This window comes from Mytilus galloprovincialis, chromosome 12 (genome assembly GCF_965363235.1).
Source record: "Mytilus galloprovincialis chromosome 12, xbMytGall1.hap1.1, whole genome shotgun sequence".
In the NCBI taxonomy this organism is placed as follows: domain Eukaryota; kingdom Metazoa; phylum Mollusca; class Bivalvia; order Mytilida; family Mytilidae; genus Mytilus; species Mytilus galloprovincialis.
Window position 1 is genome coordinate 47,324,740 of NC_134849.1, and position 26,054 is coordinate 47,350,793.

The window sequence follows — 26,054 nt, forward strand, 5'->3', positions numbered from 1 at the left end:
CATGTGTCTCTAGACTAGTAAAAATAACTGTATTCGAACAAAATTCGCTGTTGCGAGAGTACGACATACGTTGTATTGAATAAAATAAAATGTGTTATTCAACGTAATACAAACGTAGAGTTTGTTATGAGAATATCTTTTGATAGGAAAATAGGTATGTGTTTATTGGCAAATAATAGTGTAAACGCGGCTAATTTCGATGAAGTTGATGCTAATGTTGAAGGCGGTTTCCTGGATTTTATTGTCACCTATGTTCTTAATAAATGATTTTGAATCATAGACAGTATTTTAATACATAACATAAAGGCATTTCGACTATTCATAATGATGTTTCTCCAAGTAAATTTCTACGACGAAACCTCGAAGCATAATGTAGAGTTCTTTAAAGCAACGCCACAAGTTGGTCATTACCAAACTATTTGACTCAAGATAGGTTGAGTTTGTCATTACCAACCTTCGTGATTCAAGATAGTCTGGTTTGGTCATTTCCAGGCTAATTGGTTCAAGATGATCTTTTTTTTTTCATTACGTACCGGTCAGGTTTTAGAATTACCAGGATTTTTAATTATAAAAGTTAGTCTGATTTTCCCCTTACCAGGCTTATGCCATCAGCACCAACTTTGCACATACAAATGACCTACAGGACTCTTATTTTGTCAGAGCTTTTGTAGAAAGTTTCCCAGATTGCACGAAACCATAGAGTTTTGAAATCATTTAGAAATAATGAATAAAGGCACATACAGTTACCTGATAAGAACTGACATATACCTTATCAGGAAATAATCTCGACTTCTTTCCTGTCAGAATGTCTATTGCGACGTACTCCATATCGTTACTAGTGCTTTCGACCTTAAGTGGTAAGTTGTTATATTGAAATAAATTAATCATCATATAATTAATCATAAATTAATTAATTGACTATATACTTCTTTGTTAATTTTTTTCTTTAGAACTAATGTGGTAATTTTTGCTAGATCAATTAAAAAAGGTCTATTTTGATTAGAACTATCATTTATCAATGAAAAACATATGAATATATGTTTGCATAAGTTAGGTGTAAAGTAATAAGAATTTATTCACCGTAAATAAACTAAGTCCGTACTGATAAAATTCTTATAACTTACATTATATAATCATAATACAAGACAATCAGTCGTTCATTCGACGTCATCGCATCATCGCATTCAAATTTGTGATATCAGCTGTAAAACCGATGGAACAAATTTCATATCAAATCGTATAACTGTTTAAGATGCATATGTGATATTGACATTAACCTTTTTTTTTCTTCAACAGATGGGCGTTTCGACAATATCTGTCTCTTCTCGGAAGATTGAGATATATGTCTATTTAATCGTGTAAACAGCTGACGACGTTATTGACAAAGATTCAAAACTGTTATCATGTAGTGTGGTATTATTTTCTATCCTCTATTTTCCAGTATCTTTATGCCAAGCTGGCTGTCCATACACATTTAAGTTACATGGAGATTACTGTTACAGAATATTTAGTAAAGTTAGGGCGTCTTGGTTTGAAGCAAAGGTAAATTGATAATATGGGTAACAAGACATTTCGACACCCAGACAAAACGGCACCCAAGTCCGAAGACATTTTGGCATTCATTTTGGACATTTGTCTGGGTACCGAACTGTCTAGAATTCCGCAATATTCCCTGAACCAACTTAATTTCGCAAACACATTCATTGGTTTTACCTTTTTCTATCTGAGATCGCAGATATTATTGTTTGCGATTATCTTAAAATCTGTATATATATTTATATATGAGACGATCAAAGGTTGAACAATTTGCGACGATGAATAATCTCGGTATCGTTCCACTTGCAAAAATATTTCATTTTACAGTATATGTCAGGGAGATTTGTTTCAATGTTATGGCTCATAATGAACATTCACTGAATTTGCACACAATTTTGTAAAATAACTGGTAAATATGTATATCCCATATGTCATGATTACTAAGTTTATTATTTTATTTGATGATCCCATGATCTTCGCCTGTTTCTTTTTTTCTTTTGTGCATAATTGGTGATGTACCAGTTACGAAATATTGTTTAGATTATTTTCATTTGTGCATATAAAAAACACGTTAAAGGTTAAATTCCAAAAATACCAAACTCCAAGGAAAATTTAAAACGGAAAGTCCCTAATCAAAACAAATGGCAAAATCAAATGCTCAAATGCATTAAACGAATAGATAACAACTGTCATATTTCTGACCTAGTACTGACATTGTCTGATGTAGAAAATGGTGGAATAAAACAATAACAAAAAATGCACAACACAACAGTTACTTGTGCTATTTCACATGTATAAGTGTTTATAAATGATCCATATTTACAGACATATTGCAATGTTGCTGGTGGTGATTTAGCAACTATAGAAAGCAAAGAGGAGGAATTATATATTGAGAGTGAATTACGAAAGGAACACGGGAATGGTATGGAATTGTTCTTTTTACATTTTTTATACATATCATTAAATTTTAAAAAACGAGATTTACAGTTTGTTTTTCGCTTTTTATTGAAGACAAGTTTAATTAATTCAAAGCTTCTAGACTTGTTCAGTAAAAGCAGGAACAAGTTATTATGTACTCTTTCTGGCAACATATTATAGTTATTGTTTAATTAGAGATCAATATCATATAATGGTGGTGAAATAAGCTGTACGGTTTTTTATGCCACACCTACGATAGTAGAGGGGCATTATGTTTTCTGATCTGTGTGTGCGTCCGTCTGTCCGTTCGTCCGTCTGTCCCGCTTCAGGTTAAAGTTTTTGTTCAAGGTAGTTTTTGATAAAGTTGAAGTCCAATCAACTTGCAACTTAGTACGCATGTTCCCCATGATAGATCTTTCTAATTTTGATGTCAAATTAAAAGTTTTTATTCCTATTTCACGGTCCATTGAACGTAGAAAATGATAGTGCAAAGTTCAGGTTAAAGTTTTGGTTAAAGTTTTTGGTCAAGGTGGTTTTTGATGAAGTTCAAGTCACACCAACTTGATACTTAGTACACATTTTCCCTATGATATGACCTTTCTTATTTTCATTTCAAACTAAAGTTTTGACCCCAATTTCACGGTCAAATGAACATAGAAAATGATAGTGTGAGTGGGGCATTCGTGTACTATGGACACATTCTTTTTTTCAAAAAGGTGTACAAGTAAAAAAGGTATTGTTCAAATCGATTGATCGGTGGGTGTTTAATGTTAAAGAGCGTCAACTGAATACTTATTTAGGGCAATATATGACATTTAAATGAGACATACAAATGCATTGCTACCAACATGCTTTCATGAATCGTATGTCCAAAAAGAGATGGGGTTTGATGTCTGAACACATATCAAATAATGTATAGCGACGTATAAATACACGATCATACTTGTAGATAACTATTTTTTGGTAATTTTCTTACGGACTACTCGTAAAGAACATGCCTTTTGAATGTGATATCCAAATATTTCATTCTGGTTTTTTTTATGAAAGTGTCGGCCGGTACACCTGAAAATTACTGGTTAGATGGTAGTGATATTTTGACTGAAGGTGAATGGCGATGGATGTCAGAAGAAGGCGAAAGTCGTCTTATCACAGGATATACGTATGTAATTTTAAATATCTTTAAAGGTGTATCTGTTCTTTATTGACTCTTGTAACAAGATAACACAAAAAAGTTTCTTTTGAGCACAAAAAACTGTTAAGTGTATTGTTAAAACAAACATGTTTAAGTTGTGTATAAGATGTCTTTCAATCAACATTTTAGCGTTTGTGTAGTTCGCATTATTAGAATTTTTTTTTTTTTTACTTTTTCATTAAACAATGACATTTTTTGTCAAAATGGTGAACAAATTTGCAACAAAATAAAACTGTGATTCTTGACAAAACTTTAGGAGATGGGCACCAGGACAACCAGACAATGCAGGAACACAGGAACATTGTCTAGAAATACGATACACGTTTGGCGTTCTGTGGAATGATTATCAATGTCAAGTTCAACAGAACTTCATATGCAAGTCATCGTAAGTAAACAAATATAGTCTAAAACAGAAACGTTTCCACTACCGAGTCCATACATGGCTAACTTTTCCATGTCACGGCCGATGTACATATAGACTTCCATTTGTTGTATGTATTAAAGAAGTCTCGGTCTAACATGGATATAACAATTATATTGGTTTATTTGCATAGTAACATTATGCCTATAATCAGTTATGGAAATATAAATACATTATAGTCCATAGTCCCGTACCAAAGTAATAGTAGGCTTCACATCTTCATTTTGTGAGTTATAAAAGAAAGGCTAAAGATACCAAAGGGGCATTTAAACTCATGAGTCGAAAATTAACTTGACAACGTCATGGCTTAAAAGAAAAAAAAGACAAGCAACAGTACACAAAACGCAACATAAACAAAACTAACAACTGAGCAACACAAACTCTACAATATAAACTGGATGGTATCTCATGTGCTCAAAAAGGGTAAGCATTTCCTGCTCCACATGTGGCGACTGTCGTGTTGCTGATGCTCATCTCTTTTGTAGTATTACAACAATTTTCCATTTGTTAACAGGCATCAATCTAGAATGGTCATAGTGACACTACCTAATTTTAAACTTGATCTGTTGAAAGTTTTAAACTGGTCCCTAATTGTGTTAATAGTTTTTCTGTGTGTGAACGTTTTTTTTTACAATTCTTCTTTTTTTTATACAATGTAATTCACTGATTTAAATGACCTTTTATCTATTTTTTAGAAATGGCTTTGAGACTGGTATAATTGGGTAGAACAGATCTAAGATCACTATTAATAAAGCAGATATAACCAATATAAACACTTGTGTGCAGACTTTCATTTTTCTTTCTCATGCTCTTGTTTATAAGCTTGAAAAGAGACTCTAAATATAACTAATCCTTTGAAGGTCATTATACTTATTTTTGCTAAGAAAAGTATATAATTGTTGTGATATCAAAGGCCACATCCTATGCAGGACATTGCACTTATGTTTGCTAGGAAAATTATACTTGATGTGATATCAATTCAATGGCTGCAGTGACACTATTCAAATAAAAGTATACATTCTTCATGCTCCATATTGCCATGAGCTTGAGGCAAATAATTCCTTTCACTTTGGTAATGACAAATCGTTTCAGTAAGTTTTGTAATAATCATTGATTCTGATTTATATAGGTATGTAAAAGTAGTGTAAATGAAAAGAAGTAAAATGTTTATTTTGTCTTTAAAAATATCTTTAAAAACTTAAAATATCAGTCATGAAGTACTATCGCAGTGATTTTGCTAGCGCTCGTCACTTTCGTATTTTACGAAAGGGTTTTCTCATTGACGAAAGTATTTCAAATCAATTTCGTCACTTTAATTTTTAAAGTGTAAAAAAAATTTCGCAATAAAAACTATAAATCTACCTGTCTTCATGTTTTTGACAAGTTTATGACCTCCGGGTAATTAACATTTTCAACAGGTGTTACAAGTTGTGATTACAACTAATCCGCTTATCGCCATCAGATGGGTCACTTATCCGTAATTTATTAATTAACCCCATAATTGAATGACCATCATAATTATTTCCCCAGGAAAATCAGTCAGTCGGCATTTCAACAAAAAAAAAAAAACCAGGAGTATAATTTCGTCATTTAATCAAAAATGTAACAACCCGGACAGTTCGCATTTGAATTTTAATATTTCCCAAACGATCACAATCTGAAGTTAGTTTGTCGTAGATTCGTCATTCGAAGGCATTTTCGTCATATTTGATTTAAATTTTCATCAAAAACTTTCGACAATTTCCATTTAAAAAGAACTTTCATGTGTTTATTCAAAAAGTTCACGAGAAATGTTTTAAACAGGTGCTTCCTGTATTGTGTTCTACGCATGCGTGAAAGTATCCTTTTGACTATTTATAGACATTTAAAAAAAACGTAAAATACGAAATCATTTAGAATCAATTAAACGAGAGACAAATATATATCTCTTACTAAAGGAATTTAAATCGAAAAATAATAATTTCCCGATGAATCCGGACTCGTTTTGAATTTATTATCCACGTGTCACTTCCCGTTTTCGTTTTATTTTAAAACCGAAAGTAGTAAACGTGATCTATTGTTGATTTGTTTACAACCTCCTTTCAGTCATTATAATCGTTCCAAAAAGGATATAATACATTTCCAACTTGATAGAAATGATATCCAAATATCGACTTAGACGTTTTATAAGGATAATGATTATGCAGTGAAATAATCATTGCACATTAATTTCTGCTGTGATTCCTTGTTTAAAAAAAATAGAATCCAACTTTTGTTGTTCAGGAATGACCCCTGGAATAAACTGAAGAGAAATTGTGAACTAAATTTGTGGATTCCATGTCAGAATCTTTCATAATAATGGCCAATACAGTCAAATCATACAATAACTGCCAATCATGCTGGTGCCTCAATCCCTTAAAATCTGACCAAGTCAAAAGATGAAGCTAGTAATATACATCATTGTTCTATTGCTTATACACAAAATAAGGTTGATTTTAATAACGCGCAAAAGTGACTAAAGCCCTCAAAATCCTAGCTTAAACCCTGACTATCGTATAAAATTATGGTGGAATATTGCATTTGTAAAATAAAATTGAGAATTGAGGCAGAAGGTCAACAAAAGGTCTTCAATGCAGCGAGAAACTCCTGCACCCGGAGGTGTCCTTCAGCTGGCCCCTAAACAAATATCTATACTTGTTCAGTGATAAAGGACGTCATACTTAACTACGAATAATACACAAAAAAACTAAAATTAAAAATTATACAAGGCTTACAAAGGCCAGAGGCTCCTAACTTGGGACAGGCGTAAAAATGCCCTTCTTAGGACATAACAAAAATGAGATGTGGAATGGTTGCCAATAAGACAACTAACCACTAGAGAACAAGGAACAAGTAGGTAAACTACTATTTGGCATTGCACAACCTTCATGCTTGTAGATACTCATTTGTAGGCATGACAGGTACAAACAGTATAAAGAATAAAGTTCAATTTTAAAATTCTCAATGTCATTTACGAAATTAAAGAAAATCAAAAGGATGTTTACATAAACTGGGAAAAAAACCTTTTTTAATGAATCAACCTTACATAACTTGCAAATGTAAAATCTAAAATTTAAATAAATTCTAAATGGAGCTTAATATATCAATAGATATACAAATCACCAAAGTTTCATGAGAACTGCTGTAAGCATTTTTGAGTTATTGTCCGAAAACTGGAAGATCCCTGTTTTTTATGAATAATACCCTGTAACTTAGAAACGTAAAATCTCAAATTTATAAAAAGGGAAAGGGAGCTCATGTCAATAGATATACATAATTCATCAAAATTTCTTGCAAGTTAGTGAAAGCATTCTTGAGTTATTGTCTGAAAACTTGAATATCCCTCCTTTTTAATGAAAAAAACCCACAACGAGTAAATGTAAAATCTAAAATTAATGATCAGAAGAAAGGGAGCTCACATCAATAGATATAAAAGAGGGACGAAAGATAACAAAGGGACAGTTAAACTCATAAATCTAAAACAAACTGACAACGCCAAACAATTCACTATAGTTTTATGCAAATTGGTAAAAGCATTTTTAATGTTAATGTCAGACATATTCATGAGGGACAGACAGATGGATGGACAACAGTATACTATAATATGTCCCGTAATAGGGCGTATAAAAAATCTTAAAGAAAAATCACTTTAAAATTTTATCACAGATATTTTTGGCTGATTAAAATTTTATCTGACAATTTCTCTGTTTCATGATTGTCATATGATGTATCCATGTTATATTACATATTTGACAAATAGTTCTTAACTACACCAGAATTCTTTTCTTCATCATGTTCATAACTTTTCCAACAATGAAGCCATCCAGCAATCAACAGAGTGATAATCCATTCAACACTGTGAAATAAACACTTATGATGTGGAGCTGGTATAAAACACAACCTGATGAATTATATGCTGGATTGTGGTATCCATCAGCAAAATGATTTACATAACACTACAGTATGGTCCACTCCACATTGTATACTATGAGTCTCTGCTGGTATGGATACCTGCAAAATAAGTTAATTTTCAAAACAATAAGAAAAAATCTTTATTTTAGCATAGATTTACATTACTGGAAAACACAATTGTCATTCAATGGGCTTCCACCAGAGGCAAAATAATCTTCACACAAGGTTACAGTACAAACATTAACTAAATTTCTCATTTGCTAGTAAAAAAATAACTTTATTCATAATTTGAACAAACATAAATCTTAAAATTAATTGAATATATGATATTAATCACAGTAGGCATAATTTTTGTGCAACCAACTGTAGCCTTTATAGTTATCCTTTGTTGGAATAATTAAATTTTAGAATCTTTTGTTGCCAATGTAGGGAAAATTCCTCAATTCTCATGGATTATCAGCACTAGTTGGTTAATCACTTTATAGCTGACTATGCGGTATGGGCTTTGCTCATTGTTGAAGGCCATACGGTGACCTATATTTGTTAATGTCTGTGTCATTTTGGTCTTTTGTGGATAGTTGTCTCATTGGCAATCATACCACATCTTCTTTTTTATATTACCATGTTTACTATGGCCAAAGAATTGCCAAAAAATATATGTAACAAGATTGTGTCCAGAGTACACATATGCCCCATCTGTACTATCATTTTCTATGTTCAGTGGACCATGAAATTAGGGTAGAAACTCTAATTTGGCACTAAAATTGGAAAGATCATATCATAGGGAATATGTGTGCTAAGTTTCAAGTTGAGTGGACTTCAACTTCATCAAAAACTACCTCAACAAAAAATGTTTCACCTGAAGCAGGACAGACAGACAAAGGAATAGACAAAAGGACAGACGAACGGACAAATGGACATCCAACAATTATCCACTGAGTTATGATTTGTCTTTAAAAATTGTCAGAGTCATGAAAATAAATCTTCTGTATTGAACTTGGTATACATATACACAGTATTTTTTTCTCTTTCTATCTTTCCGTGATCTTTCCATGCAATAGTTTTTTTCATAATTTTTTTCTATGATTCATATTGTCCTATGCTTTTCATATGAAATGGATATAATGAGAACACAATATTCCTTAATTAAGGATTTGAGTGTTCTCCCTTTAAAGATAGTTTAAGTTGTGATCCAAAATATTTGTACAATAATGTTTCATGGGGTAACAATTAAACAAAAGTCATCATTATATAACTAAACATGAGCACTTCTATAGACTTCCCATAGAAATCTAAATAGAGATTTTACAGGTTCAATTATCATATCAGCGAAGCAAAAAGAAGAGTTTTGTTGAAAACAAGTGAAAAAGATATTCATACCCACCTTTAATGGAAAATACTGATCTCTCTGAATGCCAAGACCTAAACATCCATGTTTATCTTTGCCCCATGTGTATACAGATCCATTATCTAAACAATTCAAAAAGGTCAACTACATATAAATATGTTTTGACTATGTAAACAGTATTTGCATTTTGATATAACTATTTCATATTATTCAGTGATATAAATCTATGAAAAAAAAATTTCAAATCATGTAAGAGCTCGAAGGGCCAAGTGAGCTTTTCTCATCACTTGGGTTCCGTCGTCGTCCATCGTCATTTACTTTTACAAAAATCTTCTCCTCTGAAACTGCTGGGCCAAATTGAACCAAACTTGGCCATAATCATTATTGGGGTATCTAGTTTAAAAAATGTTGTCCGGTGACCAGGCCAACCAACCAAGATGGCTGCCATGGCTAAAAATAGAACATAGGGATAAAATGCAGTTTTTGGCTTAAATCTCAAAAATCAAAGCATTTATAGCAAATCTGACATAGGTTAAATTGTTTATTAGGTCAAGATCTATCTACCCTGAAATTTTCAGACCAATCGGGCAACAGTTGTTAGGTTGCTGCCCCTGAATTGGTAATTTTAAGGAAATTTTAACTTTTTTGGTTATTATCTTGAATATTATTATAGATAGAGATAAACTGTAAACTGCAATAATGTACAGCAAAGAAGGACCTAAAATAAGTCAACATGACCAAAATGTCATGTTGACCCCTAAGGAGGTATTGCCCTTTATAGTAAATTTTTAACAATTTTCATAAAATTTCTAAATTTTTACTATCATTTTCCACTGTAACTACTGGGCCAAGTTCATTATAGATAGAGATAATTGTAAGCAGCAAGAATGTTCAGTAAAGTAAGATCTACAAACACATCACCATCACCAAAACACAATTTTGTCTTGAATCCATCTGTGTCCTTTGTTAAATATTCACATAGACAAAGGTGAGCGACACATGCTCTTTAGAGCCCCTAGTTTAATATAAATAAGGCTGTTAGTTTTCTCGTTTAAATTCTTTTACATTGTCATATGGGGGCCTTTTATAGCTGACTATGCGGTATGGGCTTTGCTTATTGTTGAAGGTCTTACGGTGACCTATAGTTGTTAATGTATGTGTCATTTTGGTCTCTTGTGGACAGTTGTCTCATTGGCAATCATACCACATCTTCTTTTTTATATTGTAAACAAATTTTATCCAAACCATGAAATCAACTACCAGGAAGTTTTCCTCAGGCCATGAAAATAAGTACCCACAAAGATAAATGAATCCACAGTATATTGAAGCATAACCTACTTGTGAGTGCCACAAAGTGATGAAGGCCACATACAACATCTATAACTAATACATCTGGTTCTAACTCGTTACAACCAAACAATGGAGGAGGAATCATTTCTGGTTCTGATGTGGATTCTAACTTTGGACCTTTACCAAGTATACCATAACCCCATACAAATAGTTCTCCTTTAGCTGAAAGTAAACAAACATTTATATCTCTTTACCAAGAACCCCATAAAATTTTTTCTCCTTTACCTTAAAATAAACAAACATTCAAATATGTTTGGGTATACAACATGCATAAATGCTTGATAGATGATGGATTTCATGAAATGTGCATCCTTAGTTTCTAGCAATTATTTTTCATATCACTCTACTGTGCTGAAAAGGAAATTATCAGTCAGTAAGATTAAGGATGTACACCTCTGAAGAGCCAAAAATTTCTAGAATTAAACTTTTTTTCTTAAACTGATTTTTGGATTAACAAGACTGTAACAAAATAATTGGAGAAGAAAAAATCATATGGTGGTGCACTTCTTTTTTTGCTACGACCCTTTGAAAATGCCCAATTTTGATGATTTTCCCATTTTTCATCGATTTTTACCTTTTTTTGGGCTATTATCGTGAAAAAAATCACAGTTCCACAATTAAACTTTTTTTCATACTTTGTATAAAGATGAAGTGGACCAATCTGAATATATTTTACTTAAAAAAACTACAGGTAGGTGTTAATATAAGAAAGTTTTATCATATTTTGACGCTTTTTTGTGTAAAATTTACCATGCTGTCAATTTTGTATTTTTGTGATTTTTCTCAGTTTTAAGATCAAAATGCATATTATTTCAACTTTTTTGTTATAAATAAAAAAAAAAAATACATATCTTAGAAATTTGAAAAGACCAAAATGATATGGAATGTACATGATTCTTGTAAAATCATTTTTTGTATCCCTCACCCATTTTCTCAAAATTTTGGCTAAAAATACTGACTTGATTGGTCTTAAAATTTGAAAACTGGATTACTCAAAAACCATTCATTGTAAATACACATTTTTTTCACAGAGTTATGTTAGGTTACAATTTTTTTAAATTCATTTATATTTTCCACTTATATCACATGTTTTCGAAATCATTCAAGAACGAGATTTCAACGAGACTGAACGAGACTGAAAAGTCAGAAGAATACATCCTTAAAGGAAAATTTATTTCTGTTCAGTTATATTTGGATTTTCCCTGATTAATTTCTATCTTTAGTAACTGTGGAACAGGTGTGTAGAACAAGTTTGAAGGACTAGTTTGATTAGTACCTATATATAAGTCTTTAGTTAGTACTGAATGGGCATTTCTTAGGCGGGAATACCGGTGGGGTTCTATAGTCATATATAAGTCTGATACTAGAATAACATGTATCGAGGTGCTCTCCGTAACCTTTAAGTACAACGCGTTCTGCATAGTATATTATTTACATTATTTTATAATTGATTTAGTGTAGAATCACCGTGTATCATCGTACAGTGGATATAGGTACTAACCAAGCGGGCGTGAGCGATTTTGATCTTACACGGTAACGAAAATCTTTGTTTTGTTCACATAATATCTATGTGTACTTCAATCTAAACATAATTGTTGTTTTAAGAAATGATTTGGTCGTAGGTTGGTGATTAGAGATGTCTCATAATTTTCCCAAAACAACAGGGATTACTAAAACATTGCAAAAGCGTGTGCAAATACTTGTCAAAGAAGGTGGCCCTCGTCTCATCCAATATAATTCTATATTCATTGCAACTCTTTTTCTGATAAAAGGTCAATGTGTGTGTGTAATAAGTATAGCTGTTTCAATAATTGGCATTGAAATCTTTCATGCATATGTTATTTTTCGATATTCTATCCCTAAAAAAGCGTTGTGTACGGTGTTTTGCTGACCACATAAATCCTTATGTACGGTGCATAGTTAAGTTGTTGTACACCGTACACAAAAACTTTATTTTCATACTCGTTTATTACCCAAAATGTTTCAAGGAATGAGTAATCACAGGTAGGTTTATGATTGGTAACTATTACTTTTGCCCTGTATTAGGTTTCTTTCAGATAAAACATGTAAATGTCTCGACAACTGTATCGAAATTGAAAGTTGGTGTTGACATTCACAACTATTAGCGCATGTACAAGTTAATTGTTCTTATTAGAATATTAAAGTTGTTTTATGAATAGAAAAAATCGAGGCGAAAATTATTTGGGAGCAGGAATTTCAAATGTTGAGAAATGTACATTGAATATTGATAATGCAAAACAAAGATTTTCGTTACCGTGTAAGGTCAAAATCGATCATGCCCGCTTGGTTAGTACCTATATCCGGTGTACTGATGATACACGGTGAGAATAGCTAGATGTGTATATGTGTATATGTTGAGAGATATTTGTAATGCTTTATTATCTTTATTAAATGTTGTATCGCACAGAAAATAATAAGTAAATGCAAGCAAACCAAGTCTAGATTTTGACTTGCCTCTTATTTAGCCATGTAGATAGATTAGAAATATTTTAAATTCTGACAAATTTCTAAGGGTCAATTTAAATTTCGCAAATAGCGATAGTCCTTTATATAACACATAATAGGTATAAAGGGAAAAAAATAATTTCAGAGCCTGTGAACCAAAACTTGTTCAGATAGGCTTAGCAATTTTAAATAAATCAAATATTTTTTATAAAACATTTATAGAAAAGTTATAAATATGGTTCAACTGAAATTGATGGATAAAGTGGTTTGGTAATATTATCAGAGATAATTAAGAAACAAAACAGCTTTAGGATCATTATTTGTGTGTGTGTTTTTCGTGCTGGTTTTATTTTATTTTTATTTTATGGACGCACAGACTGGAAAACATAATACCTATAAATCGGGCACTAAAAGAGAAAATAATTAATATAATAACAAAATGTTATCAATATCTTTGATAGAAATTTGTCAACAATGAATTAGAAAAAAAAAAGAATGAGGGATTTTTTTAGAATTTTGGGAAATCCCTTTTTCTATTTTTAAGTTATCCATAATAGTGAACTTACTATTGACTATTGCACATTTTGATCCAGCAGAAGCTGCTTTTATAATTTTCCCACAATGCTTCAGTGGTAAATACTTTGGTATGTTAATCTGTGTCTGATCGGTAACTATTGACAACTGGTTGTACTCTGAATTCCCCCATGCAAACACATCCCCCTCCTCAGACAATGCTAACACACAATCCCCAGTTGATGCTATTTGAGTAATCTTAACTCCCTCTATCCCTCCTCTTATCTTGGTTGGTTGAGAAGTTGTTCTGTAATGACCCAGACCTAGAGAGAAAAGGAATCTAAATTAATATAAACATCAAATGTAACAGCTGAGCCAGAAGACATTGGAAGAAAAACCAAGAGTCTGTATGAGAAGCACCAAAAATTGTCTATAAACATTTCTAAAAAAGAAATTCATAGCTGATGCAATATTAACGTATATTTGTTCTGCCGATCAAAACGTTCCACTGGACACTTTGTAATAAATCTTTTGGATCAAATATTCTATATCCTTTATTCAGTAAAGAATCAATACTGTAATATTTGTTCCAGTGAAAAATAATATTGCTACAAGTAAACTGAAAAGTTCATTAACATTCCTTTATATTTTTTAGTATTACAGTTATCTCCCCTTATATGACTAAGTTGAAAAATTGAATCAAACATTAACAACTGTTTGGTATTTGTAAATATGCAGTCTAAATAATAGTTGTACACAAAATATACAGATTATGGCAAATAACTAGACCAAGAGTGTACTGCTATTTAAACGTACAATAACCTTAATTACAGCATTTTATTTTGAAATTCTAAACTCAATAACAATATACCTGTTTGACCATCACAACCTAATCCACAGCTATAAACCTCTCCATCTGTTGTCAATAAAAAGCTATGATCATGGCCACAAACTATCTGTAAAGTTACAAATCATATTTCATGTATTTAGGATTATGTAAGAAAATATTGAAAGAACATTTCTATGGGAAGAACTAAGTTAACATTCAAAATGTCTATAACAGTAACTACCTTAAATAAAATTGTTATATATATGAATATGATGGTATTATTTTAAACATTGATAAAGGGGAATATTTACTATCGAAAGGTAAAGACCTTGCTATGCTTTTCTGGTTTTCTGATGACAGAAAGGATTTGAATTATCAAATTAAGGTTGTGATGCTAACAACATGTTTATTATATATCTGCAAGTCTCTTAAAAACAAATAAAAAACTATCAATTTTGACAAACTAAACATTCACCTCAATTGAAGTTGTATAAAATATATCCAGCAAATAAGATTTGTTATATGCATGCACGAATATTCCTTTTACCTTAGCAATGTTGTCAGGAATGTCTTTCATTTTATGTACTCTAGGATTCTGTCCAAATACCTCCCCTTCAACTATAGGTCTCCCACACTGTCCATAGGCATTGTTCCCCAATGTAAACACTGTTCAAATATCAATAAATTATTAAAAATATCAACAGAATTGGTACACAGAAAAGAGTTTATTTTCTAAGAATACTTTTCCTGTACAGATAAGCAATAAAATTTAACAAAAACTTGTTTTTTCCCATGAACACAGCTAAATGGCCTCAACCACAAGCTACCATTGTGTCTCTATGTGTGCTACCTGTGTTATGTTAGTTGTGTCTTTATGAACTGGTACTTACCTCCTTCTTTATCAGTGAGTACCAGTGTATGACCTCTACCACAAGCGACCTGTGTTATGTTAGTTGTGTCCCTGTGATCAAGTGGGAGATCTATCAGGGCGGGTTCTATCACATAGTCTAACACTCGACCTAAAAGTATTTATAGGAATAAAATAAACAAAAGAGCATAACTTCGAAAATGGAAAAAAAATAAACAAACAACATGAACAGATGGTTGAAAAGAAATGGTGATTGCAATGTATACAAATCAATCTGTGAATTAAAATACATTACTTATGCTTCTTTAACAACAACTACTTGAACTGAATGCTTCAAACATCCATCAAAATTAAAAAAAATAATGGGGAATGTGTACATGGGACACAGATGAAACCTCCACTTGCGTATAACGTTAAAAAGGAACATAACTAAAAAAAAGTAGAAGTGATAAGTATTGTGTATACATTTTATAACATTAAATTTAGGCAAATTTAAGTAACAGAACAGATAAGAATATTTTAGCATTTTCTCCATTTGTAAAGGGGCATAACTCTAGAATGGTAAAGGTGACACCACCAAAATTGGAACTTGATCTGCGTTTTGTGTTTATTGTGTGTATTAGTTTCATTACATTTAGTTGAAGCAAATTAAAGTTAGAGAACTCTAGGATATAGTACATATGGACGTAAAGACTGACAAGGGTAAAACTTAGTACCGCTATGGCAGGGGCATACAAAAACCAGATGCTCCGCAGGGCGCAGCTTTATACGACCGCAGAGGTTGAACCCTGAACGATTGGGGCAAGTATGGACACAACATTCAAGCTGGATTCAGCTCTAAATTTGGATTGTGATTAAATAGTTGACACAGCATAGGTTTCTGACACAGAATGAATGTGGTCTAATGAACTTAAAATATTTTTTTTGCCTTTGAGCAATTCACTATGCTGTTGAATATTAATCCTCTCAAAAAAATGTTTGAAGAAATTTTCTTTTTATTTATGAAATCTGAAATGAGAAAAATTTAACCCCCCACCCCCATTTGTTTTCACATCCCCCTTTCCCTTTTTCCAAAACTGATCTCAATTCAAATTTCTAATGGAGTTTGCAACAATAACTACTCATTTAAATACATCATAAAATATCAAAATGTAAAAAAAAGTGCTTGTTATCACTGAATGGTAAAGATTGTTTTAATTTATCAGTTGGTAGAAAAAGTGAATATACATTGTATATTGTATAAAACAATGATTTAAAGTTGATTCAACTACTATTCTGGACAAAGAAAGATAACTCCAATTGAAATATTAATTATATATATTGTATAAAACAAAGATTTAAGTTGATTCAACTACTATTCTGGACAAAGAAAGATAACTCCAATTGAAATTGCAATTAGATATTTCTTGCTATTGCGCAATACTGAGTAATTGAAAATATTTGCTATTGCACAATACTGTGCAATTGAAGATTTCTTGCTATTGCGCAATACTGTGCAATTGAAAATTTCTTGCTATTGCACAATACTGTGCAATTGAAGATTTCTTGCTATTGCTGAATATTGTGCAATTGAAAATTTCTTGCTATTGCACAATACTTAATATAATAATTTTGGATCCTGATTTGAACCAACTTGAAAACTGGGCCCATAATCAAAAATCTAAGTACATGTTTAGATTCAGCATATCAAAAAAGCCCAAGAATTCAATTTTTGTTAAAATCAAACTTAGTTTAATTTTGGACCCTTTGGACTTTAATGTAGACCAATTTGAAAACGGGACCAAAAATTAAGAATCTACTTACACAGTTAGATTTGGCATATCAAAGAACCCCAATTATTCAATTTTTGATGAAATCAAACAAAGTTTAATTTTGGACCCCGATTTGGACCAACTTGAAAACTGGGCCAATAATAAAAAATCTGAGTACATTTTTAGATTCAGCATATCAAAGAACCCCAAGGATTCAATTTTTGTTAAAATCAAACTAAGTTTAATTTTGGACCCTTTGGGCCCCTTATTCCTAAACTGTTGGGACCAAAACTCCCAAAATCAAACCCAACCTTCCTTTTATGGTCATAAACCTTGTGTTTAAATTTCATAGATTTCTATTTACTTATACTAAAGTTATTGTGCGAAAACCAAGAATAATGCTAATTTAGGCCCTTTTTTGGCCCCTAATTCCTAAACTGTAGGAACCATAACTCCCAAAATCAATCCCAACCTTCCTTTTGTAGTCATAAACCTTGTGTCAAAATTTCATAGATTTCTATTCACTTAAACTAAAGTTATAGTGCGAAAACCAAGAAAATGCTTATTTGGGCCCTTTTTGGCCCCTAATTCCTAAAATGTTGGGACCAAAACTCCCAAAATCAATCCCAACCTTCCTTTTGTGGTCATAAACCTTGTGTTAAAATTTCATTGATTTCTATTCACTTTTACTAAAGTTAGAGTGTGACAACTAAAAGTATTCGGACGATGACGACGACGACGCCAACGTGATAGCAATATACGACGAAAAATTAAAATTTTTGCGGTCGTATAAAAACCAATGTCTTTCATGTCATTTAAACTAGGAAACAATATATTTCAGAAGACATTTAAATGGGCATTATAAAATTGACTATACAAATTTTACTCAACCAGATGTGTTACATATTCTAACAATTTTGGTAACTTCAGTAGTATTCAAGGGTTACATATTTTAAATCCAAAACCTAGTACAACATAGTATGCTTAACAAATATTACACCTTCTACATGTTCTACAAGGTTTATATATCTAAATAAACAAATGTACCTGTATTTCTTGGGAACTCATGATAACCAATTTGCGAATCTGTATTTATTCCTGTGCCATATAACCTGTTACCACGGAAACTTGTGGTGACATAAACAGTAAAACCATACCCACAACCCACTTTGGTGACCTGTTAATAGAAGAAAATATTTCTAAGCAATGACTAACATGACTAGTGAACAACAACAACAACATTTCTATCAAAGTATCAATAATGGTTATTAAACGGTTGATTTCCAGAATACATATTTTTAAAAGAAAAGCTGGCCTCACAACTTACCTTGAGATTAGCTCTGTCCATAAATTTAATTCTAGCTGGCTGTCTAACTGTGTATATTGGATGTTGTCCTTTTTTCTCAGGCTTTAAATATGACGGAATTCCTGGAAAAGATTAAATACAAGTAAGATATGTTAGATGGCATTTTCCTCTGGCTTGTAAGAGGTTCATTTGTGAACATGACTTTAAAGGAAAACACTTAACAAAATTATAAATCAGCATTGTAATGAAATAACTGATTAAAAAGATTTAAACCCAGCCAAATACAAAATTGTACTAATATCACACCATAAAAGCAATACAGAATAGAGAATTTATATGACTTTTATTCAACCAATTTTGGAGAATTCGTCAGAAGTATGGGATAACTGTGGACAAACAAATTTTGATCGCTTGGAAAATATCCAAATCGAGGCTGCTCGAATAGTTACGGGATTAACAAGTTACGCTAGCCGGAACAGTATCTATTTAGAGACCGGATGGGAAAAATTAAGCATCAGACAGGAGGTTAAAAAATTATCTATGTTTTATAAGATTATAAATAACCAAGCACCAGATTATTTACACGATTTTGTTCCGGATTTTGTATCAGATATTTGCAATTATAATTTGCATAACAGTCAAAATATTACTATTCCCGTAAATCGTTTATCAGCTTATCAACAGTCTTATTTTCCGTCATCTATTGCACTGTGGAACTCTTTAGACTTAAGTATAAGACACATTCCTACATTTTTCTTTTTTAAATTAAACTTGCACAAACTATACTATAGAAATAACAAATCTCCAAGATTTTGTATATTAGGAGATCATTTGTATTCTGTTTTACACACAAGGCTGTGTAACAGATGTAGCGCACTGCGTGCTGACTTGTTCAAAGCAAATTCAGTGGCGGATCCAGAAATTTTCATAAGTGGGGGCCCACTGACTGACCTAAGAGGGGGCCTGCTCCAGTCACACTTCAGTGATTCCCTATATAAGCAACCAAATTTTTTCCCAAAAAGGGGGGGCCCGGGCCCCCTGGGCCCCCCCTCTAAATCCGCCTCTGAAATTTGATACAAAATGCAAATTGTTCATGTGGTTTTATTAATGAAAATGTTGAACACTATCTATTATATTGTATTCATTTTTCAGTTCAGAGAAATCTGATGTTTAACGAAATTAATGTCTTTAATGTAAATATTACTATCGATTTATTATTATTTGGTGATCATGCTTTAAGTATTGAAGAAAATGATAATACTTGTTTATCTGTTCAAAGGGTATATAAAAAATACCAAACGTTTTTCTCTGCATTGACAACCTTAATTCTGTTTACAACACATGTGATTAAAGATATTTCTATATACATGTAACATGTGTAATGACAATAATCGAATGATCTTAATGAATATTTACTGTTATGTTTTGTTATCAATAACGATTCAATGGATTTTAACGAAAGAATATAAGAATAAGTTTCAAATCTATACTTACCATTGTGCAGCTGACATCCTTTTCGGAAACTTGGATAACATATTAAGATCCCACACTTTATTATGAGAAAAACACACACACTTATTTAAGTCATGTCCACAAGAACAAAATTTGCGCATATAGGTAATTCCACTAACTATTCGGTGTGTTTGTGTCATATTTATACAGTAAAAAGATGCACTCGATTAAAATCCATTGATTCGCTTCAAAAAGTTTCCTTTTGTTTTCATGTCTTTATTCTTAAATTATTTGTTAGTATGAAATATTTGATGTGTTCATTAATTAATGTGTATATTTTGTTTTTGTTTTGGAGAAGACGTTACTAAGTTGTAAAACTTGTGTCTGATCCTTTTGTCATTTTGAACATTAAAATATGTTTAAACTAGAGAATGAAAACAGGGAATGTGTCAAAGAGACAACAACCCTCTCAAAAAGCAGAAAACAGCTGAGGTCAACAATGGTTCATCAACCCAGCCAGAAAATCCCTTCTGAGGTGAACTTCAGCGAGGCCCAGAACAATAGTATATACTAAATCAGCCAGATGGACACCACTTAGACTTACTCCAAAACATAAAAATGAACAAATTTTAAAGAACACAAGGTTGGAGGTTCCTGACAGACACAAAGATGCAACAGAGTTAATACCATTAGATATAAGATGTGGTACGAGTGCCAATGAGACAGCTCTACATCCAAGTCACAATGTGGAAAACATACTTACATATACCTCTATCTAATGTGGACCACACAAACTCAGCAATATGCACATTAAACTCTGTTTATAGAAAGTCCAAGTTAAAACAGGTAACAGAAGAAACTATAAAGCAAAATGACAATGATCAACACAACCTAACAAATGACAGTAACAACTTCATGTAGTCACATAAGTGTCAGCTCCAACCTCATTTAAATTATTCAAATATACGTCTTCATCATATGAAAAACCAACCTCAAACACTCCAACTTACATTTTTGTGTACGTATGTTGATATTATTTCTATAATACTCAGTAAATTGAAACAATTAATTCAGGAATCTTGAAAGTCATTTAACTGGTTATTTTGGTTTATACAGTAGAGGGTTTTTTTCTTATATAATTATTTATATGTGTAGGACTCTAAAGTGCAATGGTTTACGCTAAAGTACAATGGTGTCTCACGCTAAAGTGCGATGGTTGTTTGTTCACTAAAGTACGATGGTATATCACGCTAAAGTGCGATGGACACAAAGGGTAAGATTCGAGGGATTAAAACATGGAGGTTAAAAAATAGTCTTTTTACAAAAGATAGTTGGTGTAGATGGCTGTTCACACAGTCTATCACCAATGGGAACACCTCCTCATTTTGTATTTGTAATTTACAATTACGACTATATGAGTCTCATATAGTCGTAATTGTAAATTACAAATACAAAATTAGATTATTGTCGGAATATGTAACATTTTTCAAAACTTTAATCTAAACTAGACAGAGAGGCAATGTTCGCTGATTTTTCTTCTTTGTCATAGTCACCACACAAACATATTATTATTTTCCTTCAATATACAAACTAATGTTTTAGCCGACTAACAACTAAATCAAATTATAATTTACGCATGAAAACAAGTACTTTTATTTTACCGACGTTACTTTCCAATAAAATCGACAATCATTAACGGGAACTGCTTTAGTAATTTACAACATAAACAATGATTCAAATGTATCTGTTTAATGGAGGAGACTGGTTATTAGGGTTAGGGTTAGGGTTATTAGGGTTAGGGCAACAAAAGCAGGGTACATGAATTGATATCCATGCGAATATCATTTTGTATCTAGTAGTAAAATGGTTGACTGCAGGATACAAGTACTTCCAGTTAAGAAAAACAAACACATTTGCCTCAGCCGACAAAGCATGGTCAGGTTAAAATAAATTCAGTCATTGACATTTGGTTTTAAAGGTGTTAATAATATATTTGTAATTTATCTTCCAGCATGTGTAATTTTTAGTTTGTACAAACGACTGTTAACGTCATAAACAAACTACGTTTTTATGTCTATATTTTCCCGGACAAACACACTTTAGCGAATGGAAGCATCTTAATTTAGCGTAGACCATCGCACTTTAGCGTGACCATCATACTTTAGCGTCCCCATCGCACTTTAGAGTCCTACATATATATATGTAATACAAAATTCAGTTTGATGGCAGTTCTGTTAAATTTCAATTTTTTTAGTCTGGAATCCTAAAAATGTATAGAATATATAAACTCTTCTCTAAGGATCTAAAGAAGCGTATCAGTATGCATGGTACAAAAAAAGTATCTACATGTATGTTAACTTTCAGATGTCTTTTCTTGTTTTTTTTTGTTTCATTATGAGAGCTTTCTAGTCAATAGTTCCATAGATAATAATTTGACCTACCTATTGCCCCTGTTGAAGCACAACCCCAGGCATAAACTCTATCTGCTCTCTTAGAATTATCTCCAGCATATTGTGTAATTGTTTCTTCCTTCAGTTTTCTTTTCTGCTGTTTCTTTGATAAGGGAGGTACTATAGTGTTTTTTGTTGACATTCGTCTCCATGGTGACCACTTTGATAAACAGTTCAAGCAAACAGGACTTCTAAATATGCTTAAAGGATGCATTCAATTAACTGTGAAAAAGTAAACATAACATAATATAAGTGTCTCCTCCATTAAACAAAACAAAATACAATACAACTTCGATGTTTTAAATGAATAAAGAAATAACTACCCCCAAAAATACATACATTGTACAAACAAAGGCAAAACAACAATATCAATGGATAAACATGATACATTCTTCTTCTTTTGTTACAGAAAACCATCAACGTACTGATGTTTACTTTCCGGCGCATGCCTGGTAAATGTTTTTTAATAAATTTATGTTGATAATTTTTGTCAAAATATAAATTAACAAAATATTTCTTATTCAAAGTTGTTTTTGGTCATATATTTTCGTATTTTCAATTTTTACAATTTTTCTTTGTTTTTAATTTATACAATTTTTTATTTAGTTTTTAAATATTACATTTTTTATTTTTAGTTTTTTGGTATAAGATAAAAACAAGAGTATCTGTTTATTTCAGATGAGGGTAAGTATCAAGGAGCACGTCGTGTGTAAGTGCATCCTTGAAGTTTTCTGTAGTACTGTTTTTGGTAATTTCAGGGGTTAGTTTGTTCCAGTCTTTGATGGTTTGACAGAAGAAAGAAAATTTATAGCTGTCTTTATTGCAATGAATTTGTCTGTAGGATTCTTTATTGGTGGATCTTGTAGTAGACTGACTCTGTTGTAATACATTTTGCGATGGAATGGCTATCTTTTCATTTACAATTTTGTGGAACATTATAAGCCTTGTTCGTAGTCGACGTTCTTGTAATGTTTGCCATTTCATGGTATCTAGCATCTCAGACACACTGCTGGTGTTGTGATGTCTATTGCACACATACCTTGCTGCCCGTCTTTGTACTTTTTCCAGTGATTTTATATTTTCGTTTGTAAATGGGTCCCATACAGTACAACAGTATTCCAACTTTGGTCTTATGAGTGTTTGGTACGCTCTTTCTTTAATTGTTTGCGATTGGACTTTAAGGTTTCTTCTGATGAAACCTAAGGATTTATTTGCTTTTGCAGCAGTTTGTTGGATGTGGGTGTTCCATTTTAGGTCTGCTGAGATGGTGATGCCTAAGTATTTTGCATGTTTTACAGATTCTAAGATGTGTCCATACATGTTATAATAAAAGTGGATGGGATTTCTTTTTGTTGTTATATTCATGATGTTACACTTGTCTGGATGGAAAGACATAAGCCAATCTTTTTCCCATTGTATGGCAGCTTCTAGGTCTTCTTGAAGCTTGAGGCAGTCGTTTTGAGTTTTAATTTGTCGGTAGATTATACTGTCATCTGCAAAGAGTCTGATTTTGCTATGTTGGATGTAATCTGGGAGGTCATTTATGTAAATTAAGAATAGTATCGGTCCTAGCACTGTACCCTGTGGGACTCCTGATGAGACTGGTATTTTTGAAGATGACATGTTTTCTAAAAGTACTGTTTGTGTTCTGTTTGAAAGAAAGGAGTCTACCCAGTTAATGATTTGATCTGATATGCCAAAGTATTTCATTTTGTATAGTAATCTTTTGTGTGGTACCTTGTCGAAAGCTTTAGCAAAATCCATGATTATAAGACATTACTGTACAAGATGAATAAACATAATTTCCAGCACTAGAATCTTAAAATGGGAAAAAGGGGAGTGACTCTTAATGAATTTTATCATCAATTATCATACATATACATGTATAGCTTTGGGTGAAATGACAGTTCTAGGTTTATTACTCAAGCTTTGAATGTCAACAGAACTCCATTTAAGGTCCAAAATAATTGTGGCTTATGTATCTAACTCATTAAATTGACTGACAAACAGTGGTAAAAAAAAGAAGGAAGACTCATGAATCTGTTCATTCATAGTGACAGGATATTTTGGCTAGCTTCTTTCTTTCTTGTGTATGAGCTTCCTATCTAAGGAACACCCCTTACTGGGTAATCAGGAGTATTTACAGGAGTGGGTAAATCAAAGATTTATTTTATATTTTTAAAAGTTAATTAAAATATGGGTTAGATAAAAGAAAAGGACAAAGGTAAAATTACTCGATAAAATAAAATAGTGTAAGAAAGGACCAGTAGGTGTGCTCTGTACATATGGTGGAAAGGTGAAGTGATAAAAATACATGTACCAATCAATTGGGGATGGAAAAATAGCTAGCTTGGACAACAGGACAAGGTGTTTGTTACAGAAAAACAACATATTGATTATGCATTACCATGATACATGTAATGTTTTTAAAATTATTATTATTTAAACACTTGCAACACTTACAGTTTATCTTTAATAAAGTATAAACAATATTTACAACATGTACAAAATGTATAGTACATGTAACTGTACAATGCGTGAATAATCTGATAATGTCAATACTGTGCATGTACAAATAATTCTTTACTTATTTCCAGTAAAGAGACGAGTAAAACAATACAGAAGTACACTGTACATGTATCTCAAACATGTCAAAACACAAGATAATATAATATTAAAGAATATGCCAGTTACTAAGACAGCAAACGACAACCACTATTTCAAAGGCTCTTGACTTGGGACTGTGACAGGATGAAAATGTATGTGATGTCTGGCAAGGATATTTTAATTTTATTCTGGGACGCCTTAGGATAGGAAGGCGTCCCAGTATAGAATTAAAATATCCTTGCCATACGTCTTAATTATTTGGACTACATTCATAGCACAGCAGGACTACAAGAACACACGGTAAAAATAAAATTCAGTCCCAGAATAAAATTAAAATATCCTTGCCAGACGTCATAATTATTTGGACTTCACTCATAGCACAGCACAACTACAAGAACACACAGTAAAAATAAAATTTAGTTGGAAAAAGGCTGAATTATAAAATAATTTACATCAAGTGTCCTCTTCCAGTTGATTTTTAAGTCATGCATTTGATAACAATTACTGAAAGATGGTGTAATTTTAAGTTTGAAATAAAATCCAGTACAAATATTGTGTTTTCATGGGCGCAGCCATTTTTACATTCTAAATTTCGTTCGTTGACTGTCAAGTAAATCCGGATTTGGAAAATTGAGTTATTCCCCTTTGCACGTTTGTCGTTACAATAATTTCTCCCTGAATTCAGGAAATATTGATGGACATTGATGACATTTGTTGATTTACTTACTCCCCTTTAAAAGTCAAATTAAGTTGAAATAATAATTTGTGTAAAATTAGCAGTCATAATGTGATATGAACAGTCGGGACATAGTATATAGTTATCAAAGGTATCAGGATTATAATTTAGTACGCCGACGCCCGTTTCGTCTACATAAGACTCATCATCAGTGACGCTCATATCAAAATATTTATTAAGCCAAACATGTAAAAAGTTGAAGAGCATTAAGGATAATATATTGACTATATTAAAAAGTTAGTTTTCCCGTTTGAATCGTTATTCACGGCTATAGATATATAGATGGGATATTGTAAAATTTTGTTTTATTTTGTTCAGTTAACTAAGACTGTTCCTTGTTCCTAATGATATTCTTCAAATAACTGTGATCGCATATGACAT

The 26,054-nt window shown here is 32.0% G+C and overlaps 2 protein-coding genes across 4 annotated transcripts; one reads left to right on the forward strand and one right to left on the reverse strand.

The window, feature by feature from the left end:
* The first annotated feature begins 704 nt into the window (after window positions 1-704).
* Window positions 705-4,840, forward strand: LOC143054010 (perlucin-like). Its single transcript, XM_076226847.1, has 6 exons — window positions 705-857; window positions 1,442-1,542; window positions 2,362-2,458; window positions 3,502-3,613; window positions 3,903-4,031; window positions 4,763-4,840. Exons 1-6 carry the CDS (start codon window positions 806-808, stop codon window positions 4,791-4,793), a joined length of 522 nt encoding a protein of 173 aa, XP_076082962.1. The 5' UTR covers window positions 705-805; the 3' UTR covers window positions 4,794-4,840.
* A 2,889-nt stretch (window positions 4,841-7,729) lies between these two features.
* LOC143054011 (RCC1-like G exchanging factor-like protein) lies at window positions 7,730-25,515 on the reverse strand. 3 transcript variants are annotated; one of them, XM_076226848.1, is made up of 11 exons: window positions 25,390-25,515; window positions 22,322-22,552; window positions 18,450-18,550; window positions 18,170-18,299; window positions 15,394-15,522; window positions 15,051-15,169; window positions 14,546-14,630; window positions 13,728-13,997; window positions 10,684-10,857; window positions 9,382-9,467; window positions 7,730-8,096 (listed from the first exon to the last, which is right to left on the reverse strand). In XM_076226848.1, exons 2-11 carry the CDS (start codon window positions 22,542-22,544, stop codon window positions 8,019-8,021), a joined length of 1,395 nt encoding a protein of 464 aa, XP_076082963.1. In that variant the 5' UTR covers window positions 22,545-22,552; window positions 25,390-25,515; the 3' UTR covers window positions 7,730-8,018. The 3 variants fall into 3 exon arrangements, with proteins under 3 accessions (XP_076082963.1, XP_076082964.1, XP_076082965.1); XM_076226849.1 differs by lacking the exon at window positions 15,394-15,522; XM_076226850.1 differs by lacking the exon at window positions 10,684-10,857.
* Window positions 25,516-26,054: the final 539 nt, after the last annotated feature.